Source organism: Caretta caretta, chromosome 3 (genome assembly GCF_965140235.1).
Source record: "Caretta caretta isolate rCarCar2 chromosome 3, rCarCar1.hap1, whole genome shotgun sequence".
Lineage (NCBI taxonomy): Eukaryota > Metazoa > Chordata > Testudines > Cheloniidae > Caretta > Caretta caretta.
The window spans coordinates 7,939,390-7,954,055 of NC_134208.1; the positions used below are offsets into that span (position 1 = coordinate 7,939,390).

At 46.5% G+C, this 14,666-nt stretch overlaps 1 protein-coding gene across 7 annotated transcripts in view; it reads right to left on the reverse strand.

The window, feature by feature from the left end:
• Positions 1-14,666, reverse strand: part of FBXO16 (F-box protein 16) — a 78,780-nt gene that overhangs the window by 10,994 nt on the left and 53,120 nt on the right. For 3 of the 7 annotated variants that reach the window (XM_075126323.1, XM_075126318.1, XM_075126322.1), the window contains 3 exons: positions 14,170-14,214; positions 12,212-12,437; positions 9,841-9,904 (listed from right to left, as the gene is read on the reverse strand). In XM_075126323.1, the coding sequence (XP_074982424.1) occupies positions 9,841-9,904; positions 12,212-12,437; positions 14,170-14,214 (335 nt within the window). Of the gene's footprint in view, positions 1-1,583; positions 9,905-12,211; positions 12,438-14,169; positions 14,215-14,666 lie in introns of all 7 variants that reach the window. The other 4 variants (XM_075126320.1, XM_075126319.1, XM_075126321.1 and 1 more) reach the window with 3 other exon arrangements.

Genomic DNA, 14,666 nt, shown 5'->3' on the forward strand with positions numbered 1-14,666 from the left:
CCAGGGAAGCTGACTTGAGAATGATGCAAGATGCCACCAAGTGAGCAGCCAAATCAACCTCCCTGAGTCAGAACCCGGTGGAGTGGCAAGGCCCAGGTGCCTCTACCCCACCCATGAACCATACCCATCAGGCGGAGTTGCTGCCCAAGGACTCACCCATCAAGAGTGACTGCCACCTTGAGTGCTAACCACTAGATGGGAGACCCTGCCCCCGCTCACAATCCCCTTCAAGGGTTTAAGCCATCGGTCTGTGGGTGGTAGACAGAAGTTCCTAAGGCTTTGACTTCTAGTAAACTGCACACCTTCCTCACTAATCTGAACATGAAATTGGTTCCTGAGTCAGTGATTATTGCTTTGGGGATGCCTATTTGAGCAAATACTTTTGTAAGCGCTGCAGCAACACCTGTCACCTTTGTGGATCGGAGGGGTAGTGCCCTGGCATAGCACACGACATAATCCGTGATCACTAAGACTTATTGGTGTCCTGCCATGCTCTTTCCCGGGGGGCTATTAAATCCATTCCTACACTTTCGAATGGAGTTCCCACCACAGGAAGGGGCACTAGAAGGCTTGTCCACCCTTCCTTGGGCTCATCCACTGACATTGGGAGCATATGAAGTGCAATCGTCCCACACTTCCTTGTGGACACCAGGCCAATAAAAGCTCATGTCTTTCAAGACTTTTTTCCTGCCCGATGATTCCTCCGTGAGATACCACTTGGGCCAGTTTCAACACCTCCCTTCAGAAGCACCTGGGGACGATGAGGTGCATCCGGACCTCCCCAGTCTGAGGGTCTGTCACTGCTCGGTGTACTTTTTCCCCTTACAATTCAAAGTGTGGCCATAGTTTTGGTTGTAGCGGGTCCTTTACTTCATCGTTGACCCGAGTGAGCTGCTTGTAGGTTTGGCTCAGCATCAAATCACTTTGTTTTTCTTCAGTCAAGTCAACTTGGCTCAAAAGCAGGTCGATGTTGGGGGAGGGGGGTATGTGGATCCTTGGCTCAAGTCCTCATGGGGTGTCAGTAGGAGTAGGACCATTAACAGGGGATGTGGATGTTCCTTCCCACACTCATTATCCTCCCTCAGCCAACCATTCCCTGAGGGTCTCCTGCTATCAAGTCCACAGATTCCCCTCTTTTTCCCTCCAGAGCTTTCCCTTGCCCCTCCTCTATCCATTCTCAAAAGAACTTCCAGTCCTGCCCAATTGTCACAGGGTAGGCTAGGTTGGTGGCCACCCCCACGCAGGCCATGTAATCATGGTTCCACATTGGTAACTCTACCTATCTCATAGGGTACGAGGTGCACATCCCCATGGACATATTGTAGAAATATGGTACCCAACGGCCCATCCTCAACCCCTGGCAGGTATTCTCTGACCTCTGTTTGACTACACCGTGACGCTATTAAGCCTTGCATTCTGACCCCTTTAATCTGCACTGGGACCACTAGTTTTTTCCAGTCCCTTCTTCTGAGTTCTGGGTTCCATCCTCCAGACCTGACCATAGCTGCAGTCCACGTATGGGCAATCCCATCGGAAGTGGCCTGGTTGCCCACACATGACGCCAGCCAGTAAAGGGGCCTTACCTGCTTGTGCTCCCAAATTCAGTGGTGTTTCCATGGAGGAGCCTCTCGCTGGACTTGGACCTCCCTCCTGTCTCATCTCTCTGTGGGGCTCAACCCCCGAGGGCAGTCTCTGCTCACTTGGCCATCCCTCCTTGGATTGGGAAGCCAGATTTCTCTTGTACCTCCTCTCCTCACTCTTCCTCTGGTCATCTGATTTGGCTGTGATTGGCCCATGTCCCTCCTTGGTGTTTCTTGGATAGGCCCAGCAGACAGCACGTAATTCTTAGTCAGTGTCACTGCTTCTTACAGTGTCTCTGGTTGGTATCGGACCACCCAGTCCCGTATTCCAGGGGGAGAACTTTGTTGACTCTTCTCCAACATGAACCTTTCCACCACCTGTACTCCTGTTATTTCCTAGGGCTGGAACCACCACCAGCAATGTTCCTTTAAAGTCTGGGTTACTGTCCTGGGTCAGGCTCTGGCCAAAAATCTCTCCTGCCGTACCCTCTGCATTGGGTCTCCTCTGAGATGACAAAAGCATCTAAGATGGCTGCCTTGAGTGGGGAATAGTCCTGCGCAGCCATCGCATCAAGGCTTCAGTATCGGCCTGGGCCACCCCTTTCAGGTATGAGGCAATCAGGACCACTCAGCTCTCCACCAGCCAATAGGCTGCCATGGCGACCCTCTTGAACATTACTAGGAATGCTTTGGGTTTATCGTCTGGTTCCATTGTTGTCAGTTTCAGAGGGAGGATTGGAGTTAGGCTGTTGTTCGCCACTCCCACTGGTGGGTTAGAAGCCATGTTGTGTTGCCAACTCCCTAATGAGCTGCTGCTGCTGTTGTTGCTACATAGCCTGCTGCTATTGTTGCATTGCCGGGTGTTCCAATACTGGGTCGGTAGTTGTTGTTGATGTTGATTCTCCACAACACATTATAGCAATTTGTCAAGATCCATCCCTACAACCCACTTCAGTTTTTGTTTTAATGTCTCAGGCTCCCTTCAGGCCCAAGGACATATGCCTGCATTCTCCGCCAATTTTGGTCAGACAGTGGCTTTACAGTTTTCTTCAGTCTGCCTGCCCTGGAGGGGGCCCTGATGGGTGCATAGAGAAGGCCTCAGTCTCTGTGTGTCCCCCGTTCCCTCACTTGGGGTTTTGTAATGATGATGGGGAGCAGGAGAGGAGGACCCAGGCTCTCCCACTGCACCAGGTCCCAACCCAAGGTGCTACAGGGGTGTTACAGTGTCTGGACTACTTGTTGGTCCACCCCAAGTTATGTGCCCCCTGTCCAGGTCACTTCCTATTGGGCTGTGGCTCCTTTGTTTGGGCATGGTCCCAGTCAGTAGTATCTGCTTTGTCTGGAAGGGGTCAACATCCCGTTCTTCGGGATCTCTTGTGGATTCTCAGCTCCAAAAAGGGGTGGGAAAATATGGACCACTGCTCCTGGAGTGAGAGCAGGCTGCAGTCACTCTTCCCACAGCTCCAGGTGTCAACCTCACTTCCTGGTTCTGCCTGTTAGTCCTCCCCTCCTCTCACTGAGCTACCGGTGCCCTTTTAAAACCGTCTCTCCACCTGGAGCATACCCTTTACCTGTTGAGGGGCCTTCCTGTCCCAGTCCTGCTCCATGCCTTGCTCTAGTTTAGTGTGGGGGCTGTAAACCCCATAATGTGGCCCTTCTTCTATTACTGGTGGAATTCAGCAATAAATCCACTGATTCATTGGCCATAAGGGTTTATAAGTAAGGCTACGATTTAGTCATGGAGGTCTGTGACTTCCAGTGACCTGCGTGACTTCACCCTGTGGTGGTCAGGAGCTGCAGGGTCTCCCACTACCCGTGGGGGCAGGGAGCTACAGGGTACCCCCGCTGCCTCTGGCAGCCCCCAGAGCTCCACACCACCGCATGCAGCGGGGTACCCTGCAGCTCCTGGGGGAACCCCCAAGATCCCAGCCCATCACGAGCGGTGGGGAACCCCCCGGGCTCCCAGCCACTAAGAGCGGCAGTGGTGGGGAAACCCAAAGCTCCCGGCGACCGCAGGCTCCTGGAGCTGCAGGTGGCAGGGGTACCCTGCAGCTCCCAGCCCCAGCGTGCAGCAGGGACACCCCACAGCTCCCAGCCACCGCAGGCAGTGGGGGAACCCGCGATCTCCCAGCTGCCATTGCCCCTGGAGCTGCAGGCAGTGGAGATACCCCGCAGCCCCCAGCTGCTGCATGTGGGTCCCAGCCCCTGTGCTGTTGCCCCCCTTCAGGTGGTGTGGGGACCGGCAGATCCCCATTTTGTCACAGATATTTTTAGTAAAAGTCACAGACAGGTCATGTCTTCTGTGAATTTTTCTTTTTTGCCCATGACCTGTCCGTGAGTTTTACTAAAAATATCCTTGACAAAATCTTAGCCTTATTTATAAGGTACTTTAGCTGTGTTTGGGTAAAGATTGCAATTATAATTGCCTGGGATCTGGAAATATCAAACAATGACGTATATCGACAAAGAAGGACACAGGTTTGTCTATAGGAAAAGCACAGCCTTGTTATTAGTTGCTGGAGCATTCAGCTCAGTCTGAGTCTGGTCAGGCTTCCAAAAACAGCATCTTCATACTGAGCATGCTCAGTGGCTTAAGAACTATATTAACATAGTCAGCCCCCTCCCAATGTTACATCATTGTATTTGCTTAGCCCCTGTCATTTAGTAATATACAGCTATTCTTGGAGGTCCTGCCACAAAGAACCTACTGCCTAATTCAGACAAACCACTCAGACAATTCAGACAGAAGCAACTTGCTAAAGAGGCAAAATTAATGGTAAGAATTTTTTTAAGTGCATCAGAAGCAAAAAGACTGCCAAGCAGGCAGGGGGGCTACTAGATGATAATGGCGTTCTTGGCGCATTCAAGGAAGACAAGGCCATTGCAGAGAAGCTAAATGAATTCTTTGCATCTGTCTTCAATGCAGAGCATGTGGGGAAGATACCTATATCAGAGCTATTTCTTTTGGGTGATAAACATGAAGTGCTGTCCCACACTGATGGGTCAATAGAAGAGGTTTTAGAACAAATTGATAAATTAAACAGTAATAAGTCACCAGGCTCAGATGGTATTCACTGAAGAGTTCTGAAGGGACTCAAACATGAAATTGCAGAACTATTAACTGGGGTATGTAACCTATCACATAAATCAGCCTCTGTAGCAGACGACTGGAAGGTAGCTAATGTAATGCCGATTTTCAAAAACCAGCTCCACAGGCAATCCTGGCAATTACAGGCCAGTAAGCCTAACTTCAGTACCAGGCAAATTGATTGAAACTATTGTAAAAAACAGAATATCAGACACATTGATGAGCACAATTTGTTAAGGAAGAGTCAACCTGGCTTTTGTGAAGTCGTGTCTCACCAATCTGTTAGAATACTTCGAGGGTGTCAACAAGCATGTGGATAAGGGTGATCCAGTCAATATAGTACACTTGGACTTTCAGAAAGCCTTTGATAAGATCCCTCAACAAAAATTCTGAAGGAAACTAAGTCGTCATGGGATACCAGGGAAGGTCTTGTCATGAATTAGTGTGTGGTTAAAAGACAGGAAAAAGGGTGAGAATAAGTGGTCAGTTTTTACACTGCAGAGAGGTAAACAGTAGAGTCCTCCAATGATCTAAACTTGGACCTGGGATGTTCAACATATTCATTAATGATCTGGAAAAGGGAGTAGATAGTGAAGTGGCAAAGTTTGCAGATGATATAAAATTATTCAAGAGAGTTAAGTCCAAAGCTGACTGTGAAGAGTTACAAAGGGATCTCACAATACTGGGTGACTGGACAACAAAATGGCAGATGAAATTCAACATTGATATGTGGAAAGTAATGAACATTGGAAAAAATAATCCCAACTCTACATACAAAATGATGGGGTCTAAATTAGCTGTTACCACTCAAGAAAGATCTTGGAGTCATTGTGGATAGTTCTCTGAAAACTTCAGCTCAATGTGCAGCAGTGGTCAAAAAGCCCAACAATGTTATGAACTGTTAGGAAAGGGATAGAAAATAAGACAAAAATATCATAATGCCACTATATAAATCCATGGGACACCCACACCTTGAATACTATGCCCAGTTCTGGTTGCCCCACCTCAAAAAAGAACTCGGAAAAGTTCAGAGAAGGGCAAAAAAGATGACCAAGTATATGGAACGACTTCCATAGGAGGACACACTAAAGATTACGGCCATTCAGTTTAGAAAAGTGACTATTAAGGGGGAATATGATAGAGGTGTATAAAATGAATGGTATGGGGAAAAAGTAGTTATCCTTTCCCACAAATCAAAAAACAGGGGTCACTCAATGAAACTACTAGCCAGCAGGTTTAATACAAAGAGGAAGAAGTACTTTTTCATGCCTCACACAATAAACCTGTGGAACCCATTGCTATGGGATATTTCAATGTCCAAAAGTATAACTGGATTCAAAAAAGAATGTAGATAAGTTCATGGAGGATAGGTCCATCAATGGCTATTAGAAAAGATGGTCAGGGATGTAACCCCATGCTCGGGGTGACCCTAAACCGCTTACTGCCAGAATCCAGGAGGGGAAGACAGGAGTGGATCTCTCCAAAATTGCCCCTGTTTTGTACACTCCCGCTGCAGCTCTGCACTGGCTATTGTCAGAGACAGGACACTGAGCTAGATGGACCATTGGTCTGACGCTGTATGGCCATTCTTATGTTCATAAAATATCAGGGTTGGAAGGGACCTCAGGAGGTCATCTAGTCCAACCTCCTGCTCAAAGCAGGACCAATCCCCAACTAAATCATTCCAGCCAAGGCTTTGTCAAGCCTGACCTTAAAAATCTCTAAGAAAGGAGATTCCACCACCTCCCGAGGTAACCCATTCCAGTGCTTCACCACCTTCTAGTGAAAAAGTTTTTCCTAACATCCAACCTAAACCTCTCAAACTGCAACTTGAGACCATTACTCCTCGTTCTGTCATCTGGTACCACTGAGAACAGTCTAGATCCATCCTCTTTGGAATTCCCTTTCAGGTAGTTGAAAGCAGCTATCAAATCCCCCCTCATTCTTCTCTTCCGCAGACTAAACAATCCCAGTTCCCTCAGCCTCTCCTCATAAGTCATGTGCTCCAGCCCCCTAATAATTTTTGTTGCCCTCCGCTGGACTCTTTCCAATTTTTCCACATCCTTCTTGTAGTGTGGGGCCCAAAACTGGACACAGTACTCCAGATGAGGCCTCACAAATGTCGAATAGAGGGGAATGATCACGTCCTTCGATCTGCTGGCAATGCCCCTACTTATACATCCCAAAATGCCGTTAGCCTTCTTGGCAACAAGAGCACACTGTTGACTCATATCCATCTTCTTGTTCACTGTAACCCCTAGGTCCTTTTCTGCAGAACTGCTGCCTAGCCATTCGGTCCTTAGTCTGTAGCAGTGCATGGGATTCTTCCTTCCTAAGTGCAGGACTCCGCACTTGTCCTTGTTGAACCTCATCAGATTTCTTTTGGCCCAATCCTCTAATTTGTCTAGGTCCCTCTGTATCCTATCCCTACCCTCCAGTGTATCTACCACTCCTCCCAGTTTAGTGTCATCTGCAAACTTGCTGAGGCTGCAATCCACGCCATCCTCCAGATCATTAATGAAGATATTGAACAAAACCGGCCCCAGGACCGACCCTTGGGGCACCACTTGATACCGGCTGCCAACTAGACATGGAGCCATTGATCACTACCCGTTGAGCCCGATGATCTAGCCAGCTTTCTATCCACCTTATAGTCCATTCATCCAGCCCATACTTCTTTAACTTGCTGGCAAGAATACTGTGGGAGACTGTATCAAAAGCTTTGCTAAAAGTCAAGGAATAACACGTCTACTGCTTTTCCCTCATCCACAGAGCCAGTTATCTCGTCACAGAAGGCAATTAGGTTAGTCAGGCATGACTTGCCCTTATGAATCCATGCTGACTGTTCCTGATCACTTTCCTCTCCTTTAAGTGCTTCAGAATTGATTCCTTGAGGAGCTGCTCCATGATTTTTCCAGGGACTGAGGTGAGGCTGACTGGCCTGTAGTTCCCCAGATCCTCCTTCTTCCCTTTTTTAAAGATGGGCATTAGATGTTCTTAATAAACACAGGACAACAAATTGGGCCAGAGAAAGTGTTGGAACCTCAATAAGGCAATCAATATAGGAAGACTTCCTGGGGAAAAGGTTTATAGAGAGGGATTTGAGGAAGGAGCGAGTGGGCCTTAGGTAGACAAGTAGGATACTTCCAAGTATAGGAAGCAGCCTGAAAGAAGGTACAGAGTCAAGAGTGGGAAAAGGAGATGAGCTGGGTTATTACTAATTAACTGATCTGGAGTTAGAAATATACATGGCACATTACAAAACACAGCTAGAGACAAAGAACCAGATCATGGGAATTACCATGCTGGACCAGACAAGTGGTCCCTCTAGTCTGGTATCCTGGCTCAGACAGTGTCCAGTGTCAGATGTTTCATAGGGAGGTACAATAAATCTTGCTGTGGACAATTACAGAATAACCTTGCTCACAAAGGAAGCTTATTCTAAACCCTCATCACTTAGTAGCTGGCATCTGCATCTTCATGAAGCATGAGACTTTACTTTCTTTCTATCTAAAGTTACTGTGTCTAATCCTGTTTTGAATCCTACTAAGATCTTGTCCTCAATGATATATTGTGGCAAAGACTTCCACAGGTTAATTACATGTTATGTAAACAAATTCCCTGTTATCAGTCTTAAATTTGCTGCCTTTCAGTTTTGCTGACTTCTCTCTTGTTCTTGTATCATGAACAAGGTAAGCACGGGTGCCTGATTCACCTTCTCTGTGCCAATCATATTGGTATCAGCACCACATGGAAAATCTCATGCAACTCTTTTAGCCAAAGTTTGGGGCCTGATTCTGCTCTCACACTGGTGTAAATCAGGAGTCACACGATTGAAGTCATGGAGTTAAACCTTGGAGAGGATCTGTGCAGAGTTAACCTGAGCTCTTACCTGGCTTTTAGCCCTAACCCACCTTCCCATCCATGCACAAACCTCTCCCCTGAGTTCAGGGGAGTTTCAACCCAGGCTAGCAGGCACAGCTGGGGGATAAGTAAGATCCTGGGCTCCACATTTACTCAGGCTGTAACCACTCACTTTGCAGTGAGGACACAGTCTAAGGGCTTTTCTACATTACCCACTGGATCAAGGGGCAGCAATTGATCAAGTGGGGGTCGATTTATCGCATCTAGTTTAGTTTATGCAATAAATCGACCGCCGAATGCTCTCCCGTCGACTCCGGTACTCCACCGGAGAGAGAGGCGCAGGTGGAGTCAACAGGGGAGTGTCAGCTGTCGACTTACCACAGTGAAGACACCGCAGTAAGTAGATCTAAGTATGTCGATTTCAGCTATGTTATTCATGTAGCTGAAGTTGCGTAACTTTGATTGACCCCCTCCCCTAGTGTAGACCAGGCCTAAATCACTCCAGTGCTGGTAATCCTGCAGTGCCCTCCCACAATCCCCCCTGTGCCCAGAAAGACAGACAAATTCTCCCACAATTCACTGGGAAAGAATCAGCGTAGCTCAGCATACTGCAACACACAGGACCATGGGATATGCCCCCAAAGTCCTAATGACACACACATGGGAGTTCAGCACCAGTGAGGACACAGTAAGACAGTAACGCTTTGCCGTGTGGTGGCTTGCACGTGGGTTAGACTAACCCGGGTGCCAATTGCCCAAGTTAACTCTGCAGTGAAGACATACACTGAGTGAAAGCAGAATGAGGCATCAGCATCCAAAGCAGCAGAGACAAGAAAACATATTGAAAAAAGGCAAGATAGCAAACAAGATACTGATTCAAATTCTGATCTCACCCTAGTATTACATGACTTATTTGTATTATGGTAGCACCTGGAGATCCCAACCCCAGTGAGGGCCCACTCTGCTATGTGCTGTATGTATACGTAGTAAAATGTAGTCCCTGCCCCAAAAACCCTTCAGTATAAACTGGCTGCAATGCAGTTAGCCCAGAGCTATACTAGTAAATCTCCCTCAGGGTCTCCATGCCTGGTTCTCCACATTGTATAGTGAGTTCAATGGGGTGCAGGGGAAATCTCTTATTGTGACAAGTGACATAAAAAAATGGAGCTGGATCCTTGAGACTTTGAGCATGATTCAGTAACATCCATTCTTCACTGTAACTCAGGGGACGTGATCGGCATCTTCTGAAAGCTGGGCAGATGAGCCGGTTTGATGGGGATGAATTGCACTGAACCTTCACTCCCTTACTCTGCATCAGATCCATGGTCCGATGGAGGAATTTGCCAGGGCTGATCTTCAAACAGTGGGGATGCTAGAATGGATAAAGAGAAAATCCTGAGACTAGCAGCTGCTATAGATTGTTTTAGTCACTGAATGGATGTGTAGATTATTTCTAAACTGCAAAATCAGTACCTCATTTTGTAGAATTTGGTCCTGTTACAAATATCCCTAATTCTACTGCCTGCGTTTCCAGCGTCATGGGAATATGGGAAACTACTCTCATCTGGAGAACTGAGTCTAATGTTGGTCAGCTCACCTTAAGAAAGGCACAGAGGGGATTGCGAAGATCCAGAAGAGGTCCCTGAAGATGTGAACGGTAAAGAAGACCTTGGCTGTCTCTCTTTTATAAGGGGTTATGTAGTTTTGCCCAGCAATCAACCTAAATTACACTTAATACAGCTTATCATTTCTGGAGAAATCCTTATAGTTTAGTGAGGATAATTCATCCATCTCCTTTACAAGATGCCTGTAGGTTTTTGGAGACAGTAGTTCCTCTCCTCCCCCTTTCCTCTCAGCTTATTTTCTAAGAGTCTTCTCTGTGTGAATCAACTCTGCTTTCACTCGCATTTTCCTGTGTCCTTTTTTGAACTGTAGTGCTCAAGACTGAGTGCAGTATTGCCCCAGGAGCCAGAATGGTGCCAAACGGAGCAGAATAATTACCACACTTGATGGACGTGTGATATGCTAATTAATTAATACAGTCGAAGGCCCTGGTCCTGCAATGAGCTTCTCATGTATGGGCTGCAGACCAATGCAGAGCCTCACTGGGGCTCTGTCCATGTGACCTCACCGCTGGATAGGGCCCTATTTTATATATAGGCACGGTATTGTTGATTTATATGCTGTGTATACCTACCTCTATAACCCTCTGACTGCCCCTCCTCCAGTTCATATAGATGCATTTGCATATTCCTTCCTACGTGCCCCACTTCTCATTTGTCTCAATTCCACCCCCTTCTCCAGTGTATCAAGATTGGATTGCATTTAAATCCTACCCCTCACAAAGCAAGGGAGTTATGATCACACCAAGTTCTAGATCATCGCTCTTGGCTCCTAGTCACAAAAGAAGGCTCTGAATGGTATGGAGCTCAGAAGGGATCCCCACAGGACTCCACTCCATACCCTCCTCCCATGGGGAATCATTAATAAATGCTGTCAATCCACTTCCATTTACTGCACCTGCAGTTTCTCTTTGAAAATGCTACATGGCGCTATATCAGATGACTTCTGCTGTGCCCAGTCTGGTTTATATCCACTGAACTGGTTACTCTCTTAAAAAACGTAAGGGTCAAATCTTGCAATCGTTAATCAATTAACCCCCCTACTGGGATCAACGGGATTTTTGCCTGATTACGTTCCGAGGACCCGATGCTGCCAGGTGCTGAGCGACTCCTTGAAGGTGCTCACTGGAAGCTGAGGTTACGCTGCATGACGCTCAGCATGTCACAAGGGAAGGCCCTGTGTAAGGACTGCATGAGCTAGCCCTCGGCTGGCATGGCAAAAATTGCTGTTGATGATGTCATTCGACTTTTTTTATCAGCGGTTCTAAACCTCTCCCCAGGACTGGTGGTAAAAGTAGCATTTTCTTCTCTAATTCCTTGAGGGGACCCTTCTTCCAACCCGGCATTATCAATCCCCAGCCCAAGGCATCCATCCAGGGCCTCGTCCAAAGCACATCAGAATCAATGGGCTCCGCACCAGGCCCCTAGACACCTATGTAACAAGGTGTTAAAACATCTGTAGTCGCATTGGAGACAAACTCCCTGCTCTACAGGTGAACACCCGGGAGTTCAAGTCACACAAAGCTCTTGCCAGCATTTAGGCCAAGCCTACACTACAAAGTTTTGCTGGCATACTACATCGACTAGGAGTGTGAAAAAAACACACCCTGACGGACATGGGGATGCTGGGATGGACACATACACACAAGCAGGCACGTACCCCAACCCCCATTTTGGCAAAAGACTCCATTTGCCGGTATAGTTTATGTTGTTCTTGGAGGTGCTTTAACAACACCAGCAAAAGAACTCCTTTGACTCGTATTTGCTGCGTCTACATTAAGGAGCTCTGCTGGGATAGCTGTACCGATATGGCTGTCCCATCAAAGCTTTTGTAGCGTAGACTGGCCCTTAGGTACTGTGACGGTCATGAGAGACAGATGCCACAGGAAACTGCTACGTGTGAGTCTTTGTGTCACATTTTAGGGCTGGTAAATTACAGTCAGTTTGGTTCACACCATCTAAAATGACTGGTGCTTCCGTGGCATGAGGGAACATAATGACAGTGGCTCCCCAACTCCAAGTTTAAAGAGCTGTAGTCTCTACGACAGCTTACTAACCTGGAGAACTTCTGCTCATCCTTGCAAAGGCCTTCTTCCCTCTTTCACTCAGCTTTGGTACTGGAGCTCGAACGGGGGCTGGTCGTATCCCAGCATTCCACTGGGCACTCTGAGCTAGGATCTTAGCTGTTGCTTTGGTAACAGGGTACCCTGTTGATTGGTGAGTAGCCCAACGTGGGCGAACTGGTCCTTTTGGGCTAGAGCCAAGATCTGCAGATAGGGACAGCTGGGAAGAGAAAAAAAGAAAGATCATGTTCTCCTAACAGCCACAAAGGGGATAAAAATGTCTGAGCCCTTAGAAAACTATCTAATATCCTTGGTTTTTAAATGACATACAATTATAGTTTTGTTCTGCAGCAGTGACCTGCGCTCTGTTATTACAATTCCACAGATCTGTGTAGTAAGCTACATAAATAAGAACACTTCATATATTTATGGGGCTAGTTGTGGAGTGGAAAAAATTCCAGCCTTTCATGAATGACAAAAGAACCCAATTAGAAACAGTCACTAAAGGGGGCTTGCCCACATTAATTGAGTCTCCACAACAGCTCACACTTTAAGGGCCAAATTCTGTCCTCAGACACATGTGCACGGCTCCTATTGAAATCAGTGGGCAAACATCCAAGGGCAGAACTGGGGCTGTAGTAAGACAGACTGATCTCCTTTATGGAATTAATGTATTCATTTAAATTATGAAGGATTCCAGCTGTTAGCTGTTTATAGTTTAACCTATGCAGCGAGCAGCAGTTTTCATTATACTTTGCACTTCTACAGCCCCTTTCAGCTCAGAATCACAAAGCACTTTACAGACTAATTCAAGCTCACAGTACCCTGTGCAATACACAAGGTAAAGACTGATCTTTTCCACCAACAATGAAGTGCGACCATCTCTTGGGTGCCCTAACAAAGCACAGCAATTTGGCACCATAGTTTAGGACAGGAAGTGAAGAGAACAGGGTGGAACTGAATCTGCCGGGTGAGATTTAATAATAAACACTCATAATCACCAGCATGGAATTTACCTCCACTAGAATTTGGCCAAGATTCCAGGGCTAGTGCTCCTAGTCTTATCAAAAGAACCGTGGGAGCTTTAACCACCACAAGTGGCCAGGACTTTTGGTTTATGTCTCATCCAGAAGAAGGCAGCTGTAGTCCCCTTGCAGGAGATGGATGCATTCAGTCAGACCTGGCTCAGAGGGAACTGCACCAGTTACTGAGTCCCCAACACCACTTCCTGCAGTATTCTCAGGAAGTCTCCTTTCCAAGTGCTGAGCAGTCTCAACCTTGCTTCATTTGTGAGGTCTGAAGCACCATAGTGCAAAGGTAGGTCAGGCATAGAATTTATACAAAATGGTCAATTTTTATCTTTTCATTTTTACTAGTCAGTGTCTATGATTAATTAGAAGTAGACAAATATATTCCTACCATTACAGTGATTGTTTAGTCTTTTAAAGAAATCCCAAAATGTTTCAAAAGCAGCTTGTGAGAAGCTGCCTGCTAGCAATCTAGCCCTTGTTAAACTGATCCAAATCATTTGCTTCTCCCTTGTTTAGAATACTGGAAAACCATTAGTACAATAAAACATTTGCTTAGAAATGCATTATGAAGCAATGATGGCAGATGATGTTATTATACGCAGACTATTGTCAAGAATCAAACTGTTGTACAGAAAATTTAACATGGTTTTGCATTTCCCCATGGTCACTTGATATGACTGCGGTGGATGTTGTATAATGCTTAGTGCTTAATCCTCAAGTTAAAAATAAGCAGTTCAACAATTGCCAAAGATCAACCCAAAGAGAAGCCAAGAAGTATGCAACAGCTTAAGATGTCCTTAAGAGTGACTGCGCATGACAGTGTAAACAAGGACATGGCAGGCACAGTAGGTTTTTCTTCCAGGAGAGAAGGAAAAACACAAAGGCAGGTAAGCAGTGGTTGTTGCAATGAGCTAACTGTACCTTGTTTTTGCACTCCTGTGTTCTTGGTGATTCAGCCGCAGAGTGCTTGGGGACAGGAAGGCAAAGCATGTTATACCATAAAGCTAGGCTGTGCGTTTTCAAGAAGAGTGAAATGTACAAAGGACTTTGATTCTGCAAGCATTACCCAGAGTAATTTTTGTTCCCATGACTAGTCCCAGGAAATTCAATAGTACTACTAGTGCAAATCAGTAACACTCAAATTATGGGTTCCAGAACTGAGGCTGTAGAAATTAGTTGGCTAGAACTGAGATTTTCCACTGCCCGAGGCCTCTGCAGTGGCAGAAAGCTGGACATGTGGGATATGCACACCTGACCCTAAAAGAGGTTCCTTCCTCAAGACACCAGCTCCCTGCCAATATACGTGGGGGAAATTCATTACTGACCCCAAATACTGTGATCTTATCACCTTAGAATACAGGCAACAGTAACTCAAGAACATTTGTGGGAGTGGAGCAGCCACTCACACAGAACAGAAT